Source organism: Channa argus, chromosome 11, assembly GCF_033026475.1.
Source record: "Channa argus isolate prfri chromosome 11, Channa argus male v1.0, whole genome shotgun sequence".
NCBI classification, from domain to species: Eukaryota; Metazoa; Chordata; class Actinopteri; order Anabantiformes; family Channidae; genus Channa; species Channa argus.
The window spans coordinates 23,890,854-23,917,396 of record NC_090207.1 but is presented as its reverse complement, the minus strand read 5'-3'; the positions used below and the strand labels follow the sequence as shown (position 1 = coordinate 23,917,396).

Here is a 26,543-nt window from a genome sequence, read left to right as displayed (position 1 = left end):
TGCATGTAGTGTTGTGCTGCTATTTAAAGATGGTCTCACAGTCGTTAAGAGAAGAAACATGGACGTGCACTTGCATAATAGGTTCACCTATTTGAGCGACATTAGGAGTTTGGTTGTTTCTTTTTGTTTCAGGTCAAAGTGCGCATCATGGAGTGTTGCACCGGAGGGAGGCGGGGAAAAGGAGAGCTGACTTTCTGGGGTCAGAGGCACACTACAGCATCATCAACACATGCGTTGAAACACAAATATTTGAAGGCAAAGTAAAGTAAAAGGCATTGCTTTGTGCTGATTTTACAACCTGGTGGTAAATAGATCTGTTGTAAAAAAAAAAAAAAAAAAAAGTGCTTAGTTTCACATTTCCAAACCAAAGACACAGGCAGATTTAAGCTTGTTTGGATTTAGAGCAACTAGAACAATAGCATTATACAATATCAATATATACGTAGTCATATTTAAGACTTATGTTCACATAAAATATATTTCTATACAGATAAATACTTTACATCAAACAAGTATATAAATAAATTCAAAGTATTATATAGAGAAAAATCTGCCATTTTAAAAATAGATGCAGTGATCTCATCAGTCCCAGGTGTCAGTCTGCGCACAGCCATCAGTTTGTGCCACCTTGTGCTGTTTGTGAGTCAGATCTAGCTTTCATCAATAGTCTGCCCGTGTAACGTCTGTCAGTGAGATGTCCGATCATCTTTATAATGTGGTCTCGCTGCTCATGTCTCGGGGCTGGTGGTGGTCAATGTCCGAGTCGTAGTCTGACTCCATCTCGATTTTGACCTGGGGCACAGGGCAGGCCGTCCCTCGACCCATAGGCATGGCCGGAGACGATGGACAGGAAATCTTCAGGTGGAGGGTGATGCTGAGGAAGGGCAAGCTCCAGTTACCATACACACACCACAGCCAAAGACAGTAAGTGGGGGAGGGGGGGAGGGGAGGGGGGAGGTGTGAACCACGAGGTCAACATGACTCCAGCCAAAACACCTCATAGCAGTTCATGTCAGTGATAAGTCAGAGACAGTGGATCAGTGAGTGAAATGAGCTGCTGCAGTGTTTCTCTGTGGCCGAACATGGGAATCAATATGTTGTGGCCGTCTGTGAGCTAATCATTTGGTTTTTTCTAGAGAAAAGTAGTAGAGACAAATTTTCTGGCCTTGTCTCCTGGTATTTTAGTTGGGGATCAGGTATTCCATTTCTGCCTCAAGCCTAATGAGACTTTAATATTTACAGAGAGACTGACCCAGTTAAAAATTATTATTTTTTTGTCGTCTCCACTTATCCCGTGAGTTCACGTTCGCCACAGCGGATCATTGTCCGCATGTTGATTTGGCTCAGTTTTTATGCCGGATGCCCTTCCTGACACAACCCTCCCCAACTTCTACCGGGCTTGGACCGGCAATAAAAGACCTTATTGTATTTCCTGTTTATTACTACTACTGTCTATCAACTTTTTGTATCAACTAATTTTTACTAAATTAAAAACACATTTTGTCAAAACTATTTTCAGGTTTCTGCTATTTAGTTTTTGTTTAGATATTTTTTATTTTATTACGTATCTTCTTTTCCTTTCGGCTGAATCACTCCCACAGAGAACCTCAACATCTTAAGCTCTGCTACCTCCAGCTCTGCCTCCTGTCTTTTCTTCAATCCCACTGTCTCTAATCCGAACAACATCTCTGGTCTCTCCACCGTCTTGAAAACCTTTCCTTTTATTCTCGCTGATACTCTTATCACACAACACACCTGACACTTTTCTCCACACGTTCCAACCTGCCTGCACTCGCCTCTTCACCTCTTTTCCACACTCTCCATTGCCCTGAACTTTTGACCCTAAGTACTTAAAGTCCTGCACCTTCTTCACCTCTGCTCTCTGTAACCTCACCGTTCCACCTGGGTCCCTCTCATTCACACACATGTATTCTGTCTTAGTGCAGCTAAGCTTCATTTCTCTGTTTTCCAGAGCATCTCCATTTCTCTTCCTATCTGTCCCATGGTAAAACAACTTGAACCCTGCTCCTAAGCTTCTAGCCTTGCTACCTTTCCACCTAGTCTCCTGGACACACAGTATGTCCACCTCTCTTCTCTGCATCAAGTCAACCGACTCTCTAGCCTTCCCTGTCATAGTCCCACATTCAAAGTCCCTACTGTCAGTCCTACATTCTTGCTTTTCCCTTTCTCTCTCTGCCTACGAACACGCCTTCGTCCTCTCCTTCTTTGACCAACAGTAGTCCAATTTCCACCTGTACCCAATAGGTCAACAGCATCAGTGGCGGTCGTTGTTAACCTGGGCCGATCCGGTATGGAAGCCAGATTCGGTGTGGAAGTCATGATTGAAACATTATTTGTTTAACAAATGGCTGAAAGCAGAGCTTTATGTGACAGCTGTATCTCTTCAAAAATGCGGCACTTTGCTAAAGAAATTAGTTTGGAAATGCTAGCAGTGACTGAAATGTACCTTAAGTAAGCATACACTTTTCATAAATAGAAAATGACAAACTGTAATTGAATCGACTGTAAATCCAGAACTGACAACATTCAATATCTAATCAATAATCAATCCAAACCATGCCTTTTTCAAAGCAATGCAGACATGATGGGCTATTTTGAAACTCCAAATCTACTACAAAGGGAAAAAAGACATGTTTTTATGTTTAAATGACTGGCAAAAAATGCTAAGGCTGCAGTTTCAATGAAAAACATGTCCACTGAAACTGCTGGGGCCCAGGTGACGGTAGTTTAAAGAGGGTCATACTACATCTCACATGCAGGCATGAAAGAGATTCAGAAGACGGAAAGAAAAAGAAACAACCAAAACAATGATGTTTGATGCATGTGGATGATTATATATTTGCATATGAACTGACCTACAACAAATATCAGTAAAAGTGCAGCAACCTTCACAACCTTAATAAATATCCCACACATTGTTGTTATTCATCTATATAAAGTCGACACACAGTAAGTTTATCTGTACAAAGAACCTTTACACACTGAAAACGACTATACAGTATGTACTTCAGTTCATCACCTTTACCTCACAGTCACATCCATGCAGCGATATGCTGAGTTGTGTGTCAGTGCAGTGCATGTGTGGTAATGTACAGGTGAATAACATCAGAATGATCTGCATTGCCTTAAAGTGCATGGAAAGGAGACAGAGGGCAATACTACAAATTCATTTGAAAATAAACACAGTGGAAATTTTAGTGTGTTTGTAATTGAGTCAAAATCTTAGTAAGATGACCCAATGCCATACAACACCATGACAACGCCATTCAGCCAAAATCTGCTTTTTGTCCATATTCCAGTTGACTCCCACGTGACAAAAAAACAAATTTACAATTTACCTGTGGTTGCATTGAAGACAGTGTTGTTTCATTTGCCTGTGCTTGCAACCACATGACAATGGAGGTGAACAGAATTTAGTTTGTGGTGTCCAGACATGGATATATGACATAGATACTGAAGAAGCCTCAAAGAACTAAAACTCAAAAATACCCTGTATAGAGTCAAAAAGTACCTAAAGGGATGTAAAACTAATAAAACTGTGAACAATTGAAAAACTATAAAGGGAAATGAATTTTTTTTTATGAAAAATAAAAAATGGATGGAAAAGCACTAACAGGAGACAGAATATGGAGAAACAAAGCAACAAAATGAGGCACAAAACTATTAAAATAAAAAGCAAATAGCTAAAGTGACACAAACATTAAAATGGGACGGCAAGTTACTAGAAACAGACAAAAAACTACAATGAATGAGTGAACTTCAAAGACTCAAGGCTAAAAAGTAACAAAAGTACTAAAAAACACACACAAAACAACCTCTAAGAATCTCTTTATATACTGTATGTACATGTTACTCACATGTAAGATAAGTACAGGGGGCTACTGTCTCACAATTTGTCCATGCAACTTTAAATACTTCAACACTGATGTTTGTCTTTTAGGGAACAATGTACTGACTTCCCTGTCAACAGTTTTCACCGGAACTACCTTCTGTCGAAGAAGTAGACCCCATGGAGGCTTCGGTTTCTAAAAAAAAACTGCTGCTAATTTTCTTTCTTTTCTTTTTTTATGGCTAACAGCACCACAAACACCTTCAATCCACCTGTGGAGGTGGAGGCAGAAACCTCAGAGGACCAAGGCTGCTACTGCACTGATGCCTTCACACTGCAGCACACAGTATATGTGAAGCTACTGTTCAGTCAAGGAGGTCACTTACACGTATTACTAATGTTCCTACGCACACAGGAATACTATAGGTGTCTATTTATTGTCTATTGATGTGTGTGTATGTATGTTAAGGAGCACTGTGGGTGGCAGCCGGCTGACAGTGGGCTCCCCACTGAGACTGTGAAACATCAGGGTAAATGAGATCTTTGTAGGGGATGTGCAGTTTGAGGACACAGTACCTGCGATCCAAGTCTGACTCTGAGCTGGGTGAATGATTGGAGTAGGTGTGATACTTGTCCTGTGTGGAAACACAAACGTATCATTATTGAGAACCCGTGCTGTTGTCCATTATCCCTGTGGGGGGCAGCAGAAGCTTGAGTTTCTCACCTCTTCCTCGCTGTCGTCTGGTTTGGGCTTCTTCTTCTCTTTGTCTTTCTCCTTCTCCTTCCCCTTCTTCTTATCATCGTCTTTCTTCTTCTTCTCTTTTTCAGGCAGCAGGTCGTCCAGCCAGGCCAGGTCATGCTGGGAGAAGACCATGTCCAGCATCTTTCGGACCACCATCAGACCCAGGATCTGAGGGGTTTTGCGCACATGTACACAGACACACAGAGCTCATTTACAGTCCCATTAACATTCAGCGCATATCTGAGTTAGGGTCTAACTATGATTTAGCTGGATGGCATTTGTAGATGACATTGGCATGAATCACTAGTACACAGAGGGAGCATCCTCTCCTAGTCTTTACACTCATTAAACCTCATGTCATGTTTCTTTTTTATTCACTAACATCTAAACTATTCCTTTTTTTATGAGTATGTGATTTGAAAACACAGGTTTGATCAGCACAAGACTCTCTATCTGCCTGTCATACAAAGACGCGGGATTGTAAACTGTCTCTTTTGCCACATACCATAACAGGGAAGATGATGGCCAAGAAAGTCGATTTAAGGATCCAGAGCACGGCCAGACATGTGATCTGGATAAGCGTGAACAGGTGTACTTTCCTCAGAGGTACATGACGGAGGTAAGAGTAGTCCGGCTGGTGCTTGGATGGCATCATGTACAACTTAATCCTGTCCCAGAACTGTGGACAATGAGAAATGGGGGGTGGTGAGGACGGAAGAGGGCAGCATGTATACGATTTGAGTGGCACAGGTTAATTACATGCAGACCTGTGATATGAATGATTAATCCCAAATTATTTAGGGGAGATTTGTATGAGTCACGGCTCAGCTGGGATGTGCAATGAGTTGGAGGAAAGAGCACCTGCTCAGCACAGAGTCGCCAGGCTCCAAACTATACGTTTCTGAACTCGTTTCAGCTGATTGTATAAACTGTTAGTCTACATATTGTTATTTCAATGAAACAGCTGCAAATGAGAAACATGCAGTAAGTAAGACGGTAAATGTGCTGTTTAGATATTCAGCTCACATGATGTCACATCTTCTTTCTCTTTCCCATATAATTTATTATCTTCCAAATTCTCCTGTTTTTTTCCCCATTTTATTTCATATTTTGTTGTCCCTGCATCTGTACGAACATTACGGATCATGTCCGTCAGCTCGTTTCTTGTTTGTTTGCCCAGTAGTTCTAAATTAGATGCTTCCCGTCTGATGTCAGGAACACAATAAGTAAGACATCGAATCCCAACAACCCAATTTATTACGATCAATTACAACACCAGTTGATACGCAGCATACCTGGATTCCACTGAGGGAGGCTACCCCCATGTAGAGAAAGACCCCGTACAGTACAGGCATGGGGATAAACTGCAATTAGGAGGAAGTTCAGAGAATAAATTACACTTACAGTTTAGACAGTCAGCAACATGGAAATGTGTAGGGTTTATTTTAGAGCCACAGACTGTTCTAGCATGACATAAATGGTCCATTAAATAAAGATATTACACTAATATAAGGAAATCAGAGGGAAGTTTAATACCATTCGTATACAAGTACTCTGCAGAGATGGTAAGTAACTGCAGTAAGTACATTTATTGAAGTACTGTACCTAACTATAATTTTGACAAGCTGCTAGTTTTACTCTACTTTTACAATTTCTCAGTTTTTAAATTGAAACTGTCGGAAAGGTGATAATGCTACTCTCTGTTTATTTTTGAGGTCATAGTGGGGAGTGGAGTTGGACTGGAGTGGATTATAAGAAGAGGTGGTCCTAATGTTTTGGCTCTCTCATTGGTTTTAAATAGAGTGACCAAAACTTTAGCTAAACTAAACGATTGACTATAGTCAAACAAAGCTTGCTTAAGCTACTCTATTATGCATGACATTTAAAACCAATCCACAGTGTTTGGCCCAGCATCCCTCTCCCTGCTCAGCTCGGCTACACTCTGCTATGCTCCATCACAGTCTGTCCAGAACATTAGGTACACGAATGAAATGAAATCACCTAAGTTTTGCTAGTTATCTTAATGTAAATATGTAAGTTTTATTTTATCAAGTTAACTCAAGCTAGAAAAACTAGTTTTACATTTCACACCACTTTACAAGTGACCTTAACCATCATTTATTCAGAAATTATAAGTTCACAGAATGAACTGCTGAGAGTTCACATAATTCAATAAATGAAGTTTTAAAGGAAAAAAGCAGATTGGAATGGAAATGTTCTGTATGTCTTTTTTGTCTTTTTTATTACATTGTTTCTTGTTTGTATAATGATAAAAATTGTCATAGCTTTAATAAAAGTTTGTGATCCCCAAATCATTTATAAAGTAGTTATCATTATCAAATTACAATAAATACGAATGATGCCAAAACTTATTAATGTGGTTAGTTTTATTTTTAGAAAAGCATTTGTTCTGGCTTTGAACCTGTTTTTTTTTTTTTCTCTCCATTACAACACTGAAACACTGATACTGATTAAAAGGAGGAGGAAAGAGCTCATAGAATAAAGCCGTGTACTGTTGATGCTGGGCCAAAACAAACAAACATGTGATTCATGCTATGAATGTATACTTCATACCTTAAGTACTGGCGCAAGGAAGATGGACACTCCAGTGAGAACAAACACCAAAATGCCTGTCACTCTTTGTTCTCTGTAAATTAGACATTGATGAAATACACATGAAACTATCGAGTCAATTTCACAAGACTTTTCTCTACTTCAACTACAAAGGCATCAGCAAAGTGTTTCTTTCATTTCCTTCTATTGCCAGTGGCATTCTGAAGGGCTTATTTCCCAAATTACGTCTTCTTTTGATTTTTGTCTTCTGTGCTTTTATTTTAACGGAGACCAACCTGACCCCGAGGAACTGCGGCTGCTCTCCGGGAGCACTCGACTCGCTCTCCATCTTCAGGGAGTCCATGTGGGCGATGGAAATAACAGTGGCAGCTACGTACCAGGGTAGGCCCATGAAGGAACAGGTGGCCATTAGGATTCCAACCCAAAACAGATCCAGATGGTAGCCACAGCTTTTCTGCCAGAACAAACAAGGATCATTTCAACAATAAAACCTCAGGAGCCTCGGATGATAGCTGTCTACCTGAAACTAATTGGATGAGATGTGTCTTATGCCACTGTGAACTGATTAGATTTTTCTGGACAAAAATCACAAAAGTCACTGTGACATTACGTTTGTACCATTCTCGGGGACATTATATTACAGGAATGTCCTAAGGGAATTTCTTGTGTGGATAGACATGCATATAAACTACAACTAGCTGGTGGAGGCATCCAACAGCAAGGCAGTAATTTTAAGTCTTACTTGATAAAAAAAATTAAAAGTTGATCTTCAAATTTATAAATTTCTCAACATTAAGGTTTTTTATTGTTTTTTTATTTATTTTTGTAGTCGTTCTGCATCATTGATCCAAACTGACCTCATCGCTGCCAAAAACGACTTTATAATACAACTTTATAATATATAATATATTATGAAATACTGTTATATTTATTATAGGTACTTGGTGTCATCAATTTCCCATACAGCTCACTCATAATAACTACACCAGTTAGAAGAAGGTGACCTACCAAACCATAACTATGGACTGATAATGACTAAGACCTCACTATTCAATGGCACAGTAACATATGTTACAGTAGTACAGTAGGAGTAATACACCTACTCTAAGTTTGTTCTCCTTGCGGTTGACAATGACAGCACTGATCTGCTGGTCCATGAAGATGAGAATGGTGACCAGGAGGGCAGGAACAAAGCTAGCCAGATATATCCACCACGGGTTCTTGCCAAATGGCATCACCAGCCAGCCACGGTCAGGTCGAGTTGGCTGGTGGGAGATGAAACATAAAAAGTCCATATGTGAGCACCTCTGTAGCAAATTAATTAATATTTCTCTTTACATTGTTTAATCCATAAAGACAAAAGTTTAAAACCACAGCTAACGAATTTAAAAAGTGGCTATGAACAGCAAAATGATGTGATGTACCTTAAATTCTGTTGGGACAATTAGCTTGGGAGTTTTTAGTCCCATTAACATATCAAGCCCCACAAATGTCATGATTGACATGAAGATAGAGAAGTCACTGATGAGTTTCCTCAGCTGAGAGAGACAGACAAACAAAAGAAAAAAAAATTTAAATAAAAGCATTATTTTGCAGAACTGAAAGTGGAGACAAGGTCTAATAGGAAGGCACTCATAAATATTGAAGAAGCTGAGCTGTGTGTGGCTTTGCTTGAGTCAGAGGTGATGCTTGTGTCTGGAAAAAGTAGGAATTAACTTGTTTTTTGTCTCTTTGACTATTCAGTTCAGACACAGGACAGAGTGAGCAGCAGTCTAGTGTTCAGCAACTCCAGGGAATTCTACAACCAATAATGTTCCTGTTTAATGTTTCTGTGTTGCACTTATGGTGAAAATCATTTCTTTTACAGATTAAATGGAGGGAAGTCATTGTTCTACACTGAAACACCTTTGGAGACTTACTGTACATTTCTGGTACAGCAAATATCAATAAAGTTCATGTACATTTGCCTTCAGATGTACATAACCTCAACTACACTAATTTTAAAGTATCCATTTTATGCTACAGTTCAGAGGGACATGCTCTACTTTTACTCCAATACATTAATTTTACAGCTTTAGACTTTTTGCGAATGCAAATTCTTATTAAAAACATAATCAACTAATCAGTCACATAATCTTTTATTAACTGATTATGGATGAAGCAGCTATCATAAAGTATTCGGCTCACATTTACTGGGTGCTGTTGTGTCCTCACCAGGTTGCCATAGTAACACTGATCTTTGTCCCTTTTTTAATTTATAAATGACTATACGTTTCCACTTTTGAAAGTTTGCAGAATAAATCTGGCGTAGATTTGTGTGTTTATCAGTCCCTTTTATCAGATGTTGCGATTGCAATAATTAATTCAACCAATCCCCCCTGAATTCTGTGTAACCTTGCATTTCAAAATGTCACAAAAAACAGCTATTTGAAAAAGTATGTCCTAATACCGGGCCACAAAATCCCACAAAGGTCAGAGAAATCCTGGAGGCACTGGATGATGTTACTGACAGCATCAAATTCAACAGACACTGTTTTGTTAGTGGGGGGCTTATACATATGTACATCAAGTACATTTTAGGGCACATACTCAGGACTTTAACTTGAGTAAAGCATTTAAAGTGATACATCACTATACGTCACTATGGTGCACTGTGTTTTATGAACACATTTCTAGGTTTTGTTTTTCTTATGTAAAACCTCAAGGACATGGGCAACACATTATATATTCCTGCGGCTGTAACAGCAAAGATGCAGAGCAATGTGCAAACGCAGGAAGGAAATTAAAAGAAGAAGCATGCAAACTAACCAACATAAAGGCAAGGTAGTATTTTCAAACTGATTGGTCCTTTAGTGGGACCACAGCAACTGGGGAATTAGTTGGGTTTTGTATTTTTTCGACTGGCATTTGAATGTTTTTCTTTTGGCTCTAGGATGACATTAACTTGAATATTTATATGGATGAAGTCTTACATGAAACTCACGGTGTTTAGGTAAGAAGCCTTTTTTGCAATCCTTCATTGATCATTTAACAAAGATGGTCACCTTGGTGGGGAAGTAGTGGCTGAACTTGAACTTCTTGAGGGTGACGGTCATAGAGTAGGTGCCGAAGAAGAGGATGAAGGACATGAGGGCCAGATCGGGGGTGTATTTGCAGGATTTTCCCACCAGAGAACCTCCGTACTTCACACACTCCTTCTTGCTCAGCTGGCTCCAGTCCAAAGCTGTTGCATTCAACTGGGGTGATGTGGTGGATGACAGCGGTGGGGAGACAGGAGAGGGTGATGGAGATTGAAGTGTTTGGACAAGGACACACAATAATGTAAACCCACGCAGAGCAAAATTTGTTGGCACAAATACGAAGTTACAATCCGTGGAGGAGGTGAGAGGTCGACGGGGTATATGGTGAGAAACAAAGGAGAGAAAGAGGAGGTCAAAGCAACTTCTTTGTCAGACACAGTGGATAGTTGGGTCAGCTGAAAACATTCCATGTTGCTCCTCTCTAACAATATCACCATTTGGGTTCATTCAGTTTAAAATACAATGCACTCAACAGAAAAAAAATTAAAATTGAATGAAAAGGAGCACTTACCCCAGAGACACTAGAGCTGTTATCTGGCATTGGAACTAAACCATTGAAGATCATTGTGGCCACTGTTTATGAATGACAGGAAGTAATGAGACAGACAGTGAAGAGGCGGTGAGGAGGAAAGGAAATGGGAAATAAAAGAAATGCAAAACATGATGAGAATTCAGCTGTTGGACATTTCGGAGAGCAACCCAAGGTCCATGCAGACAAACAGAGGGGTTACTTACTTGCAAGAGATGACAGCCATATTGTTAGTGCATGACAAAAACAAACGAGACAAATCAGTTACAGAAATCGATGTCTGCAGCCAATTTATTGCCAACAGATTAGAGAGCAGCTAAGGATGTGTACAGTGGTAGAATTATTCATGAAACTCCACAAAAGCGGGTAGTAAATGTTGCCAATCAACTTCCTGGTATTACAGTGTTGTGATTGTATTATGATAAATGTGATATAAACCATAAAAAATAAACTTCAGTGGTCTCTGATTGATGGGAATAGTTATTAAATGACCTCAGACATTTATTGGGGCTTTCTGTGCTGCAATTTCCACTCAACACCGGTGCCAATATCCTATAATACTGGAAAATTTAGCCCCAACTCTGATCATATATAAAAAAGAAAACAAAAAACTCAATTGCATGTTTAGAAAAAAACGATGACTTGATGTTTTTTATTTTAGTCCGTGTTGCTCCCACGGACACTTTCCCAGACTGTGTTGCCACAGCGGAGCATGTGTGAGAATGACTGCAACAGGCACCAGTTTGAGACCGATGACTTTACGGACTCTCCGTATGTCAGCAAACTGAACAGTGGATGCTTCAGGGACCTTCAGTACTTTATGTCTGAAGCTTCCAACAACTGGAAGAGGCATTAATCTGTGTAGGACTGCTTTTAACTCCAGTCCTGATGGACAAACTAGTTCTTTAACTTACATGTTTCCTCAGCCGATAATATATTCCTAATATTTTTTTATTTGGGAGGAAAAAAAACAAGTTTTTCTTGATAATTACATGTTGATGATTTAATAAAGTAAAATGTAAAGGTTGATTACCAAATCATTTGTTACTACCTGTTAAAGACTTGAACACCTTACACAATGCATCTTAATGAAATATGATAACCTGCTTCATTAAGATGTATTTCATTCAAATATTTAATTTACAGTAGCACAAAACATTAATCACGAGAAACCTCCCCACTACAGGTCATGTTACCTTTTTATAGTGGAGTCTTGGCCACTTAAAACCATTGAGAAAAGCTCAGAGAAACACAAAATACAAAAGCTGCCTTGGGCAATACATTAAATATTCATTTAGTACCCAATTGCTTATAGTAATAAGCTGAGTGAGAAAATAGGTTTTCAGGGCCTCTAACAATAAATTTATTTAAAATTTATATATTTATTTTCTCAAAATTACCTTATCAATGGTGCACAGCAGCTGTGTGCAGGAACTTCCAAAGCTCAGTAAACAACAGTATATCCAGCTACAACATTAGCTGCTGAGAAACACTGATGTGTTCAAAATGCGGAGGACAAACACAGCTATATGTGAATAATCATAAAAAAGATCATGGAGGTTTTAGAAACTTATTGTATGCTGAAGCATCCTCAAAAGCACCAAAACAGACAGCTGCCCTGGTTTGAAGAGAAACATGTATGCAGCCAAATGTGCTCTAAAATTGGTAATTATTATTGCTATATAATATTATTAAAACATTTAGAGAAACTGCATAAATCAGTATGTAGGCAAGGGACAGGGCTGAAATCCAGCCGTGGTCATGATCTACGGAACCTCGGGCAGCAAGGAACCAGAACCTGACATGATTCTGCACCTCTGAAAACCACTGTCAGAGAACACAGTGTGTCTCTCAAAGTTCTACAAAACATGTTTGCGTGCAAACCTTTTGACATGTGTTGCTTGCATCAAATTTAAATATATGAAAAAAAAAAATATGTAGATTTTTAGCTTAAAGTTTTATTATGCTGTCATTGTACTATTATCAACCAAATATAGGATTAAATGATTTGCAAATCATTGAATTCTTGTTGATTTCTATAATTTACATTTTAGAAACAATCCCAGTGTGGTTCTAAACCCAACACAGGTCTCCAGCTCCTCTACAACCTGCCTGTGACTGCAGTCCGCTAAGCACAGGAGCCACACTGGCTCCAAGGGGGCCCTAAGCCCTAAGGGTGAACTCACTTGGGTCTGGGGCCAGGCACTCGCACTTGTAGGTGGTGACGTATTCTGGCTTGAAGTCAGTGTTGATGGGGTAGTACTTGAAGGCACCCACCATCTTCTTGATGGCATCAGAGATGAAGATGAAGGAGATGAGGCTGGAGAAGCCCTCCTCGGTAAAGCGCGTCATGTACTTGATGATGTAACTGGCGTCAGTAGCTACCAGGACGAGACACTGCAGGCAGGAGTGGATGCCGATCCACAGCCGCAGCTCCATGTAATCTATGCCATTGTTCCTTTGAGAGATAGATGCCAGAGATGTAAGATAAATGCACGCACCGACATTTAACAGGTGTAGTTCTGCATCTGCATTTATCGTGTAAACAGATTCATAAAATAAAACAATGTCTCAAGTGTACAGCATAAAATGAAAAAGGCCTTAAGTGTTTTAGAATCTGGAAATGCTGCGATCGTTCAATCCCTGCAACTTTAATATTTCTAAACCATAATACCTCCAATATCTGTTAGAGGGCACCAACCCTCTAATAGAGTTTAGTACTACTACTATTAGATATGTATTCTGTATATTATCCATTAATAAAAGAAGAGAATACATGAAAGGAACCATTCTTGATTAGTTAGTTACAGTGAGTTAAGGGGTCAAAGAGGACGTCTCAGTATGAAGTGGTGTTGTGTCTAAAGTAAGAGGAATGTAGATTTTACTTATGATGCTTCATGGTCACCTGTCATCATTGCTGTGGATTCTGACTTGTAATTACTGAGAGATACTTTTTCTCTCCCTGCTAAAGGCTGAACTCCTCCTCTATCTGCAGCAACTCGCTGTTGTGAGCTGGACCAGCCTGTCCAGTGAAGCTGAGCATGAAAGATTGCAAAGAAAATAATAAAGTGTCACAGTAATAGAGGGTAGCTGGAAGTAGTAACTGTAATATTATTCTAAATAAAATAGTAATCTATTACAGGACCAGTTACTGTATGTAATCTGTGTTTTTACTGCGCTTTGTTTCAAGCCATATACAAACTACCTCTGAATCTGGCGAGGTGGACGTGGGTTTTTGGATCGGCATGTGCCCCCCACGTCCCCCCTCTGACCCTGCCTCTGGTTATAGTAAAAAATATTGGAATTATTGTATTTACATATACAAAATAAAGTATGGCAGTGGTTCCCTTTGTCCATGTGAAGATTAAATCAATAGGGGCTGAATAAATTAAATTTAAAAAAATCATTACGGCTGACAGAATTTCGTCAAGGTTCAATTATTACACTGTGATCAAAGATCAGACCACACTGTCATTAGACATTTTACCTCATATTGAAATTTACTTTTGGTTCACATTCACCTAAAGACCTTCCTGGAACGTGTTTTAGGTTCAAGCCTGAAGGGAATAAAAGTTTGAGAAACTGCCGTGACGTGCTACCTCCATAGCATTTTAAAGTGAAACTCTTTTTCTGAATAGATCTGAATGTATAACGTGAAAAGAATAATGAGGACAGGTCACACACTGCAGAGAAAAGGGTTTCGTAGTTTTTTTTCTCTATGATGGTATTTTCAGTTAATCCTCTAATACAAACTGAAGGTGATTTCTCAGTGTATAAAATCTGGTGCAGGATCTTTTTTTTTTTCTATAGAAGCTCACTTGCTGAATTCATAAAGGAGCTTCTCAAAGATGAGGATGGGTCCAGTGGAACTGAGGATGATGAGAGGCTGGCCGCCGAACAGGCAGAACACGGACCCGGCCAGAGCCGTACCCAGGAAGCTCTCCATCACTCCCTGTTGGGGGGGGGTCGAAGAATCAATGTCATACACACACATAAAACCCACATCACAGATCAAGTTGGTGGGAATAAGTTGGAAATACATGGAACCGAAAACACTTGTGTTGTGGTGTTAATGAGTAACAGTTGGAGCATTATCTGAAATGATGCATCTGTGTGGATGATGATGTGATTTACATATAGGAAAAGGCAAAACTGCTTTTAGTGCTTTTGCACCAAACAGTTCTAGCTACTTAGTTTTAGGGAGTTGACCCCTAGAGCCACTCAGCTTCAGGGGTCGTTCACACCACCAGTAATAAATCTAAAGTGAAACACAGGTTTGTCACATCTTTTTATTTTTATCTTTCAGGCAAATGGCAGTGACACATTATTTTATCTTAATATTATCTTATCTTCTGAATTTAATAACATTTTGAAATGAAAACAAATATGTACTTTTTCACATAAATAATATACTAAAACTGAATAAAGCAGCTGTCCAAACCAAAAATCTCAGCTTTAATGTAAAACCACAAACAGCTCGAATATTCTGACTTTGCAGAGCAGTAAAAGCAGAAGAACTTAATGACTAATTATGTACTTTCACTCCCACATAAATAGGAAGATAGACACACTGCAGTGGATGATTAGATTTAGGACAAACCAAATTGAATAGAAAAATGATAAACAAGCTACATATAGTAGGTAAATACTGACAATATATTCTATCTAACCTGATAAATATGACACACAAATTACGCTTGAACTTCCTGATGCCGACACCAGTTGATTTTAATCTAGAGCTGCTATTTTGCCCGTGTTTATATTTGGTGCACTGAAGAAGACTTTCCAGGCATGTTAAACATAAATGTGGCTTCGCTTCATTAGACCCTGGAAAACTAGTTTTTAGATTGGAGGGGAAAAGAAATACAGTTTCAAATGCAATCAAATCACTGATCAGTATTAGTGTTGTGTATGTGTGTGTACAATATATGTCTGGTGAATATCAATCTGTAGCCAGCAGCTTTGTCCAGTGTTTGAACAATCGATAATTATGCGTAAGTTAAAAAATAAAGTACTAAAAATATAGGAGTCCAAGGTTGATTGTATTGTAAATAATAAGGTTATAAAATACAGCTTTGTCACTTTTGGTGTGAGTTGTGTCTAATGCAGCTTGGCTCCACATGGCACAGAATAACCCGAACAAGAAGTCCAACTGTGAGACTTGATAAAAACGGGAAAAAGTACCAGAGGCTTATTAGGCCCCTGAATGTGAAACGCAATTTCAGTACTTAGGTGTGTTGGATGTCCTTTGCAGCGTGTTTAGTCAACCTCGCCTCAAAGAGCATTACAAGTGAGCACGTCTGCATTTGCACAAGGATTATGATCTGACAGCGTGAAGAACAAGTAAACCTCGATGGATGGCGTCCAAGAACAAAACCCCTGAACAGAGGGCCGTACAAAAGAAACTTGTTGACTATTGGCAGCACAATCTTTGGTCAGATTAAACCAAAATAAATGAGTTTGGATCAGATGGACTCCAGCTTGTTTGGCATAGATCTGGCCAGGACTACAACAAGTGCCAACCTGGAGGTAGGAGTGCACTGATATGTGGCTGCATGATTAAAATGAATAGGGGAAATTACATTATGAATGCACAGTGAATGCAAGTTTGTGAATCCAAAGCCTCAGTGCTAAGAAGACCTGATAAACGATGTGCCGCTGACTTGAACCCAGTAGAATGACTTTAAAGTAACACCTCCCCCTCCAACAAAGGGCAGCTAAAAGAAAAATCACCTATGAAGAATGGTTCAACATCTATCCACAAATTTCAGTGATCATCCATCTATCAAGTCTGTCATCAAAAATAAGGACATATAATAGAATCTGTACTAAATATTTACCTTTTCCCTACAGTTTAACATGTCAAACTTTTCTTTTCTTTCCTGAAAATGAAATGGCTTCATTCTTCTATGTAATGATGCTATGCTCAATTTGTTGTTTGTGGTGTGGTTTTGCACGTTAGGCACAACGACTTCTTTGTTTTACCTGGTAATTGTCGGTCGCGTCTCCCAGCAGGCCGCCAAAAGTGATGGCGTTGGTGATGCAACCCAAGTAGATGAAGAGCACGGCGGAGATTGACTGAATGTGGAAACCCTCGTAGAAATCACTGGGCAGCCAAGGCAATTTCCGCTTCATGTCCAGGCATAGGCCACCACAGAAGCTATAGTACACACACACACACACACACACACCGTGTTAAGGATGCTTCACACACTCTATCTCTTAGCATGACACATACTGTATAACCTTCGCTAAAGCAGGAGAGTGCAGGGGACCATCATTGTCTTTGACCGGGTCGGGTACTTTTAACATGGACATAAAGTGACATCTTGACACACAAGGTCAAGTCTTTTTTCAAGTCTGAAAATTTTTTAAAGATACTGCACCTCTGGGTTTTCACTGACAAAATCACATCGCTTTTTGCTATTGATGAAACTTTCGAGATGAATTTTTTTTTCATGACCACTATTAAGTATGCACTGGCTAAATGTCCAAAAAAGATGGTGATTGCACCAGATGAAGATAAAAAAAATAATAAAAATCTGCTGTAAACAAAAGAAAAGGTGGAACATTTGGTTTTGTTGGTCCTGTTGCTCCAGGCTCAGCCAAAACTGGCAGTCCACCATTGGCAGTTTGACCAAAGATTAATCTCATCAGCTAAGTATCATCAGTTAAAGTGCTCGTCAGGGAGCATCTTATGGGGAGTTGAGACTGTACCACTTTGCCATATTTTGATTAATTCATGTTCAATTTTCCTCTCCATATGGCAGAGTCAGGTTAAGTTGAGCCAACCCCCCTCAGCAGTGTGCCACATGGCCCGGGCTACCTACCGTCCAGTGAATGCCAGCTCCTCTCCAAGTTCATGCTGCGCTGGCATCTCCTCGTCCTCAGCAAGGCCTCCTCCTCCTCCAGCTGTACCATTCATCTGGCCCAGTTCGTTCAAGGAAAACACTGACTTCCTGCAGAAAAGACACGTACGGCACAGATGGAACCAAATGCAGCATGTATCAATTCAGTCATTTATGATTATTGTGCTTGTTAAGTGCTGTTCCAGAGGCTTTTTAGCCCTGAAAGTTTGGCTTTGATGCTGGAATAAAGGGGATGTTCCACCCAGCCGTTAAGCTTTAACCTCGTTCAGAAAACAATTTACTTTGCTGTTATATCTTTAGCTTCGTACAATTCTTATAGGCGTGTTGCTCATTGTGCCACAGACAAACAAAAGGAGAGATTTATGTGCATTACTCCAACCTTTTGTCAGCTGAGGTGACTTTCTTGGGCGGCTCAATGCGGATTTTGGGATCCCATTCTCCAGGTGGAAGCACAATGACCTCATCCAAAAACTCGTCTATGCCTGCAATAAGATCCTCACGGTCTCTGGCCTTATAGGCTACATCACTGAAGAGCTGGCAGAGGTAGAGACAGATGCATGGAGAGGATTTCACTATTTGCCATGGTGTGTATCAGCGTGATGGTGATCAGTATGTAGTACTCTTTCACATCCTCTCTGATGACCTCTGGAGACTTGTTAAACAAAAATGTTGGATGCTATATATTGACAGTTTGACCCCAGTTGGATTAGATTCAAAAACAGCTGTCGCTTCTCTAACTAATCGTGTCCCAGAAACACTGCAAGTCAAGTGCACAGTGCGGTGCCTTCAAAAACACTTTGAAAGGGCAGATTCCTAATTGGCAATGACTTGGGCATTGGTCCAGCTTTAGTCTTGTAAACGGTCACTGCATGCTGCACCGGCTCATAGATCATTAGGACTGTAAACTAAAACACGGCGCAAACTAAGCAGCAGAGTGTAACTTTTTCAAATTAAAAGCAGCAGGTGTCTGCAGTCTTGGGAAGACAGAGATATTTTCCCAAGAGTGAAATGTGGTTCTTTTATTGATTTGCTCCCTCCCATACAAACAGTCTAACTTGATTTTGGTCTGTAGAACAATCACTGAAAGGTATTGCAGCACTTTGCTCTGAGCTACATTGACTCGAATGCAGCTAATAACTGCAAACAGATTTTACAGGTTGCCATCATCACCCACTCAATGTTCAATAATAAAGCGAGCACTCAGACATAAATGAAACCATTAAATAAGACATAGGACACGATTCACAATTAAATTCAGTGTTTCAGCTTTTGGTTTTTCTGTTTCCTTGTTTGCCAGCTTCTTTGTGTTAGCACAAGAATGAGCTCAACGAGCATTTTTTGGATTAGATTATTATTGTTGTAGATATTATGTATAATTAATAAACCAGTATACATTAACCGTTAACCACCTTAGTTTATTAAGTTAAACTGCTAATGCAGTTCCTAGTTTGCATATGTAATTATACAAACTAAACACAAATAAAGCTCTGGCTGTTTGAAAGTCATCAGTTTACAGGTAAGTAGTCATTAACCAAATGTCACCTGATAATGATGCTATATATATTTTACATTTATTTCTTTAGAGGACATCATAGTATGCAGCACATTTCATGGCAAATCATTTTAGTGTCAGCTATTTTATGCAAATCCACAATTGCAAGTGACGCCACAGAAAAGGTCAGAGGATTTATCCTATGCACACCATGACTGTGCCAATGTTTAAAGAAGTACTAGTTGAGATATTTCAGTCTTGACCAAAGTTTTAGCTTAGTCTTAGCTGAGCTAAGACCAAAGACATTTACTGACCAACCATGACATTAAAAAATAATTATGAGCGATGTAACCTATGCTACAACATCAAAATATGAAAATGTTGTGCTCTTGACCTTCCTCGTACTATAGATGTGGTGCTAAGAGGACAAATTTAAGCAATGACGCATTATAATGGAGGTTATGTTTGAATAACCAACCATAATGTTAATGTTTGAGTGATTGTTGCTAGGGAACTTAACACAACTTTTGCTGGGTTCAACTTAAGCAAGTTCAGTAAAAAAAATAAAAGTCATAATTTCTTTACTAATTCCATCTGGTGTTAATGCAGCACAATTGGCTCAGTGTTCAGGGACATAAGGAGAAATTGCTAAATTTGAATTCAGAAACAGAAACACTCCCATTATCAAAGGACGGGTGACTCATTATCCCAAAAGAAACCCTGCTCGTTTAACAATCAGCATCACTTCCACGTGTAATTAAAACACCATGGCAGGAATCCTAGTGAAACCTCAGGCTAAGCAGCTGTAGCTTTAAAGGAAATGTCTCTTTTCCACTGGTTTACCGATCAATTGTCAGTGTCAGCGTGTGGTGACTAATTGAAGGCAGCATGACATGGAAACATTTTTAAAACACAGTGACAAATACTTACATCATCTACCATCAGGGTTGCTATGGCTCGACCGATCTCATTATATGACTTGGCCTTTCCTTGGGGCCCCAAGAGAATAAACAGGAATCTGTACAGTGAGGAGACAAATGTGAGGTATGTGCAGAGAAGGCAGGATTTTGTTAAGTGAAGCTGGAAGAAGCGACAGATCATCTCACCTGGTGGGTACAGGGACCTCAGTCAGGCCGCCGAGTGTCGTGGCTTGGGCCAGGCGGACAAAGGCTACAAAGGGTTTGTTGAGGAAATCTACTTCACCAACCAAAACATTTGATGCCTCCGCATCTCTGGGGATCTTCTTCATGAATTTGTTTTTTAGCTACAGAAAGTGACAAGGAGAAAACATGATAAGACATCATAATGCGGAGTCTGTGCCGTTCCGATGGGATGGTCCACAGCTGTTGGTGAATTCATATTTAATTTCTTTCTGTTTGTCTTCTTAAATATTTATTATTTTCTGAACGATACTATGTGTTCTAATTTACAGCCAAGTAATCAGACAGAAAATGAATCACAGTTTAGATCGACTTTAACTATTTGGTGGGAGAAAACTATTACTACTCCCAGATAGAATGGGAGGGTTGTGGCAGGAAGGACTCGTGACATATCCCCTGAAGGGACCAGCCAAAAGCCGTTGATCTTTGACATGACCTAGCTGTTACCAAGGAGAAATCTACTTTCCCTAATCCTCTACCCTGATTTTGGAAAGCAGCTTTCCCATTTACATGACAGTTAAGAAATCAGTTTTCCAGACAAAGCTGACTGTAACTTGCTTAATTAACTGCAAGTAAACCCACTGAGTGACTACATGCTCTATGCAGGGACGATTGAATTTACAGCATGTCAGAGCTTTGCTAGATAAGCCAGTGCTGTTCCATGAGCATTACACCTCCACAAACAACATCCTAAGCTGACCTGTGGGACTGCGTGTAAAGGTGTGGCACAAAATTGGACAGCAACACAATAACACTCAATAATAGAGAGCCATGCCAATAACCCACAGCCCGGGTTTGTAGCTACATGTGAGTGCCAAGCACGTGGATTCGACTCTGAAATCCATGTTTTTTTTTAGTTGCCAGCTTAATATTGACACAATGTAACACACATACACACACACACACAAAGCAGACAGTAACAAACCATTATTTGTCTACTGTCACATGTGACCTACTGTAGGCCTGCCAACCACTCATAACTGGGGTACTTGAAACTAGACAACCAGTACTCGTCTCCACAGTTGCACTAACAAATATAGTTCACAGCTCACAGCACAGACTCCTAAAGAAATGCTCATTCATTCATATTTATACAATTGTCATGCCGGTGAGTGACACTTAATCCTGACCTGTCTGTTTCAAAGCCCTGTAGCCTAATCAAAGCAACTACAACATGCCGCCATTGCATGGGCCCAAGCACGTCACCGGGTTTAAGCCACGTTATTCCATTGGCCCTAATAATGAGTGAGTTATGTGTTTGCACGCTTCCTCAATCACAAGCTGTCACCTTGACTAGCACCCACAATGAAAGATTGATGACACTCAGAGACAGAGCTGGCTCTCACCACTCTAGTGAAACATCAATTCAACAAAATGCCTTACTGAGACATGAGATAGGTAATCTTGCCAATAATGGAAGGCAACAAAGTGGAAAATGAGCCTGCACTCAAGCAGCTCCCATGCAGATAAATCAATATACATACTGTAGATTTGGCAATTACAAAGGCAATGGGATATACAGTAATTCCAAATTCTCACCAAAAAACCCAAAAACAAACGATACTGTTAAACGATACTATTTTATACTGTATTCAATATGCTTATGTAAAATGTTTAATATGCACTGTAACTCACCTGGTCTGTGCTCGGAGTATCTGCAATATCGTTCATACTCCTACTCTGTGCATGACCTGGAAGGCAAAACACCTTCATTACATGCTGCCACGTTTAGCTTATTTAAGCTCTGAAATTGTTATGTTACAGGTAGTTGATAAGAATTTCATTAGGTACATGTGCACAGTCTTTCGCAACCAGAAGCTTTTGAAGGATACACCTAGAATAAACAATAAAAGCATTTCCAAATAAATGTATTTATTGTGGTAATGCATCGAAAGCCCTTAGAGTGAAAGTGATTGTGAAATTGTTCCTTGGAAAAATGTATTATAATGTATCCAAAGCTAAATATGATAAAGTTAGGGCCAAAACGATGAGGCATAATATACAACGCAGGGCTCAGCAAGGAGTAAAACTTCCAGATGGAAACGTGAAAATCAATCAAAAAAGAAAAAGGAAAGAACTTGTGCCTCTAATGTAAATCACAAAAGTTGCTGCAAAATCATATGTTTTAAGATGGTTTTCGAATATGAGAAAGCTCGGAGAAATAACAAAGTCAAACAGTTTTATTGCACAAATTTGCTGAGATTGATATTTTGCTGTCTTGCTGAAGGCATATCGACTATATTTTCTATAATTTGTTTTTTTCCAGTTGTTTATTTCTCCCAGAAAAGACAGTAAACACTGTTTGAATTTTGAGAACTTTAGCAGCCAGTTGAGGTCAATAAAAACATCTTGTGTGTGTTGAAGTGCAGGTGGTGAGGAGGTTACTTATCTTTGCTAAGTCAAGGATAGATTTTGTTCTTTAACAAATCAATCGGACTGGCCTTTAAGGAAAGAAGTAGATGCCAGTAAATGTCATCCACCTCCGGTGAGATGAAAATTTGTTCCTACAGTTAGTACAGAGTCTATGTCAAAGGCTTGGTGCCAATTTACAAAACCAATCAGCTTTTTATTAATACAACTCTAACTGTATAAAGTAATATCTGAAAAACAAATGGGTGTAAATTCACTCACGGAGGCGACCATAGTTAGCAGCCTGCTGTTTGATTCTGAGATCTTCTGTGGATCGATTAAAGTTGGCCAAAGACCCCACTCCTGGTCCTGGACCCGGTCCACCACGGGAGCCTACAGTGCGACCTGGCAATGGAAGGAAAGCTGATACAAAAAACTGCAACACTGCAGTCAGAGTTGATTTATCTAGCAGTTGTGTGTCCTGTCTAGATAAGATGAGGAAATGCTACAGTGGTAATTAACTCATCAAACATTAATATATCCCCTGTGAAGGATCTAAAACTTGTTGACTGCAGGTTCATTTATTTACCAACTGAGCTAAATATGGTATGTAATAAAAATATATGTCAGAAAAGACTGGATTGTACTTGTATGTAGACATACACATTGTAATTTTATGTTATTTCATGTTAAAATCCACCATGATTGTATGTAGTAATTTTAGTCACAGAAATGGTAAAGTGTCCTATCCACACTTTAAACATAGACAGATGTGGAACCTGAGCACACAACTATCATTTTGTCCACCCGATAGGTCGGTGAACTATCAGCCTTTAGACTGTATTAGATGACAATTTGTTATAGCTACAAATTAAGGGCTCTCACTTGTGGAGGAGCTGGACTTGCCGATGTCGGCTAGTGAGCGGTGGATTGGCTTCTTGGTCTGGTGCCGATGTTTCCTCAGCAGAACAAAACTGATCTTCTCTTTCAGGTCAGGGGAGAGCATGCCTTCTTCAATCTGTCTCTCTACAATGTCATCTGAAAAAAGACACGTGGCATACGAGACATGATTTAGTGTTTCCAATGTGTGAAATTCCAAAACCTCTACACCACCATAGATTGTTGCTTTACTGAATTATACATCACAATCAATGCAATATGGATAAAGATTTATAAAGCCCATATAATAGATTAATACTTTGTAATACTTGAGAAAGCTATAGTAAAAATCCGACTACTATTTAAAATGCACGGCTTGTGGGTTTAGGCCGCACTGAAGTACTGTTCGGCGTTGAATGACTGAATGACTGTGCTGATCGATTTCCCTCCTGAGATCAGCTAATGCAGGTCTCTTCACTGTAAAAGCAATAGTCAGTGTTTATGCATCTCATATAAATGGGCTCACATTGTGCGACTGTGTGTCACCATCAGTGGGATTTTTACTGGAGAACTCTCTGCAGCAGCAAATAGATGTTTTCTTACTGGTAATAAGCCGGCACTCCATTGAGTCACTATGACTTAAGATTCAAAATCATTTACACAAACGGTGACAGGTGAAAGCAACAGGAGAGGCATCACAATACGCTATATAAAAGAATAGGTTCCCAATTTTTCAAGACTGCTTCAATAGCCAGTGTACTATATGAGCACTGTGAAATTCATCCTGTCCACACTACCCACAAAGAGATCTCTTCCTGATGGGTGATGCAGGTGATGGGTGTCAACATCCACAGTCATTGTTCTGCGCAAAAGTGCATGTACTGTTTACTAGGAGCCAACATTTCTACTCCAAACCATGTCCCCTAAACCTGAATGACACTGACAATCAGGCAAATTGTCTAATGTGGCTGGCAAGAGCATTTAACTTTTAAAGCCACGTAATTATTTCTTTATTTTTCTCAGTTTTTCTTTTCTAATTGGCCATGAAACATTTATTAAGCCTGACAGAAAAATGGCATTGGTCTAAAATTACCACGGCAATCACTTAACCAAGTAATGGAAAATTGAGGTGTACACTTGTGCATGGACTTATTTGCATGCAAATAAAAGCAGTAATGTACTATATGGAACTTCAATAAAATTGGCAGTGTTGATTTAAATTCGCTGCCATCTGGAAAACCCTGTAAACGTTGGCACCGATTCCTTCATTGTTCATCTACAGTAATTTATTTACTGACAACTACATAGGCTTTGCTTATACGTTTTTCTTTTCCAAAGAAGAAAAAAGAGCCCTGTTTCTCGTATCTCCTCTACATCTCAAGGACGACTCTCAAATTTACTCTATATTGATTTAAGGAGAAACATGGAGAAACAACACAATGAGAAAAAAGGAGAATCACAACTGCCATATGAGAGCAGTAGCATTCTCCTCTGGGCTGACACCTCACCAACTATTTGAGGCAGTGAGTAGCCTTCCAGGTCTAGCAGCACCGTTCCCGTCTGGAGACAGGTCCTGAGTTCAAAAAGACTGTGCAGAGACAGCGTGGAAACGTGGGGTTTACTCCACCGTTCTCCTCCCTCCTCCACCTTCTCTTCGAACTTCACCCACCTAAAGGCAGCATAGAAAGAAACAGCAGGTGAGAAAGACACAACTGTTGAGACAAGCACTCTTACTCTGCTGCAACCGGTAAGTAGTCTATGTTATGTTGGTCTTTTCTTTGTTTTTTCTTTTGGTCTTTTCTACTGAATTAGTTTGAATTCATGTTACACAGAAAGTGGAGGCTACAGTTGCACTTGTGTACAGATGGGATGATGTCTGTCCTCTGTCTTTTCTCCAAGTTTTCAAATGGAAAAAATATGACCTGAACCTGAATCTAAAAATACACCCTGTACAGATCTCCAGGCAAACCACGGGAAGAACCAAAAACATGAACTAGGGCTATATTTCATTTAATAACTTACATAATCCAGGCCACTGATTCAGCACAATACTATTCTTATAACACTAGCACTTTCCAAGTAGCTGCCAAAGGGTTAATGAATCCTTCATAAATTTGAAAACTCGATTAGTCAAATGTCATTGGTCACTCGGCAAACCCACGTACACGTATATCCAATCAAATTCATAAGTGTCCGCCCCCTTCTTACACAAAATGATTATTTGACAATTAGTTGGCAATCAAACAAAACACTGCTGTCAAGCTTGATGAGCCAGTGGTGATCAGTGTTGCCAACTTAGCGACTTTGTCACTATGTCGATCGATTATTCAGACGCCTCCAGTGGCTCAAATGCACAGCAATTTTATTTTTGAGTGTGTGTGTGTGTGTGTGTGTAGTCATCCACCTGGCAGACTCCTTCCACTCCAGCTCGTCTCCTTCTCTCTGTAGAGTGTCCATCTCAGTGAAGAGCGTCGGCGTGGGCATGTCATCCTCTTCACTCAGGATGTAACGCAGCCGCTCTGCCGCTGGAGACACTTGATGTAATAAACGAACATTTATGACATTTTTATGATTTGTTATATTTAGTTATGAAAGTTTAAATGGCTTGATTGTTGCAGAATTTGGCTTAAAATATGTTTTACAAAATCTGTGTCCATGTGTGTAGAGTCAACCTGTGAAAACAGATTTTCTCACATATTGTTTATAACCATAAGGTGCCAAGATCAAACCTGCCTGACCATCCAATCAGTCTATGTCAGATTATTTGGATGGAGGTGGAAGTGACTTATTGACAGCAACTAACAGTGAATTCCACTTACACGTTATCTTTTCTCAATGGGCAAAGAGCAAAGCAAAGAGTGAGGCATCTTTTGCAAAAACATATATTTAAGATGATCTACATTTACAGTTAGGTTAATTATTTGGTGGTAACAGCTCATTCTACCTTAGTAAATGCTCATGGCTGCTAAAGAGACAAGACCCAGTTTACTTTAGTCTAATATTACAACCCTATTTCCAA

General features: G+C 39.6%; 1 protein-coding gene across 1 annotated transcript; it reads right to left on the bottom strand.

Moving 5' to 3' along the window:
• On the bottom strand, nt 1-26,058 carry slc4a5a (solute carrier family 4 member 5a). The gene is made up of 23 exons (XM_067521988.1): nt 25,929-26,058; nt 25,033-25,193; nt 23,525-23,683; nt 22,928-23,038; nt 21,932-21,987; nt 20,243-20,400; nt 20,067-20,154; nt 18,024-18,178; nt 17,606-17,734; nt 16,761-16,935; nt 14,594-14,727; nt 12,962-13,233; nt 10,758-10,819; nt 10,211-10,402; nt 8,591-8,704; nt 8,270-8,431; nt 7,442-7,620; nt 7,167-7,239; nt 5,888-5,956; nt 5,098-5,271; nt 4,575-4,760; nt 4,427-4,485; nt 1-874 (listed from the first exon to the last, which is right to left on the bottom strand). Exons 1-23 carry the CDS (start codon nt 26,006-26,008, stop codon nt 709-711), a joined length of 3,114 nt encoding a protein of 1,037 aa, XP_067378089.1. The 5' UTR covers nt 26,009-26,058; the 3' UTR covers nt 1-708.
• Nucleotides 26,059-26,543: the final 485 nt, after the last annotated feature.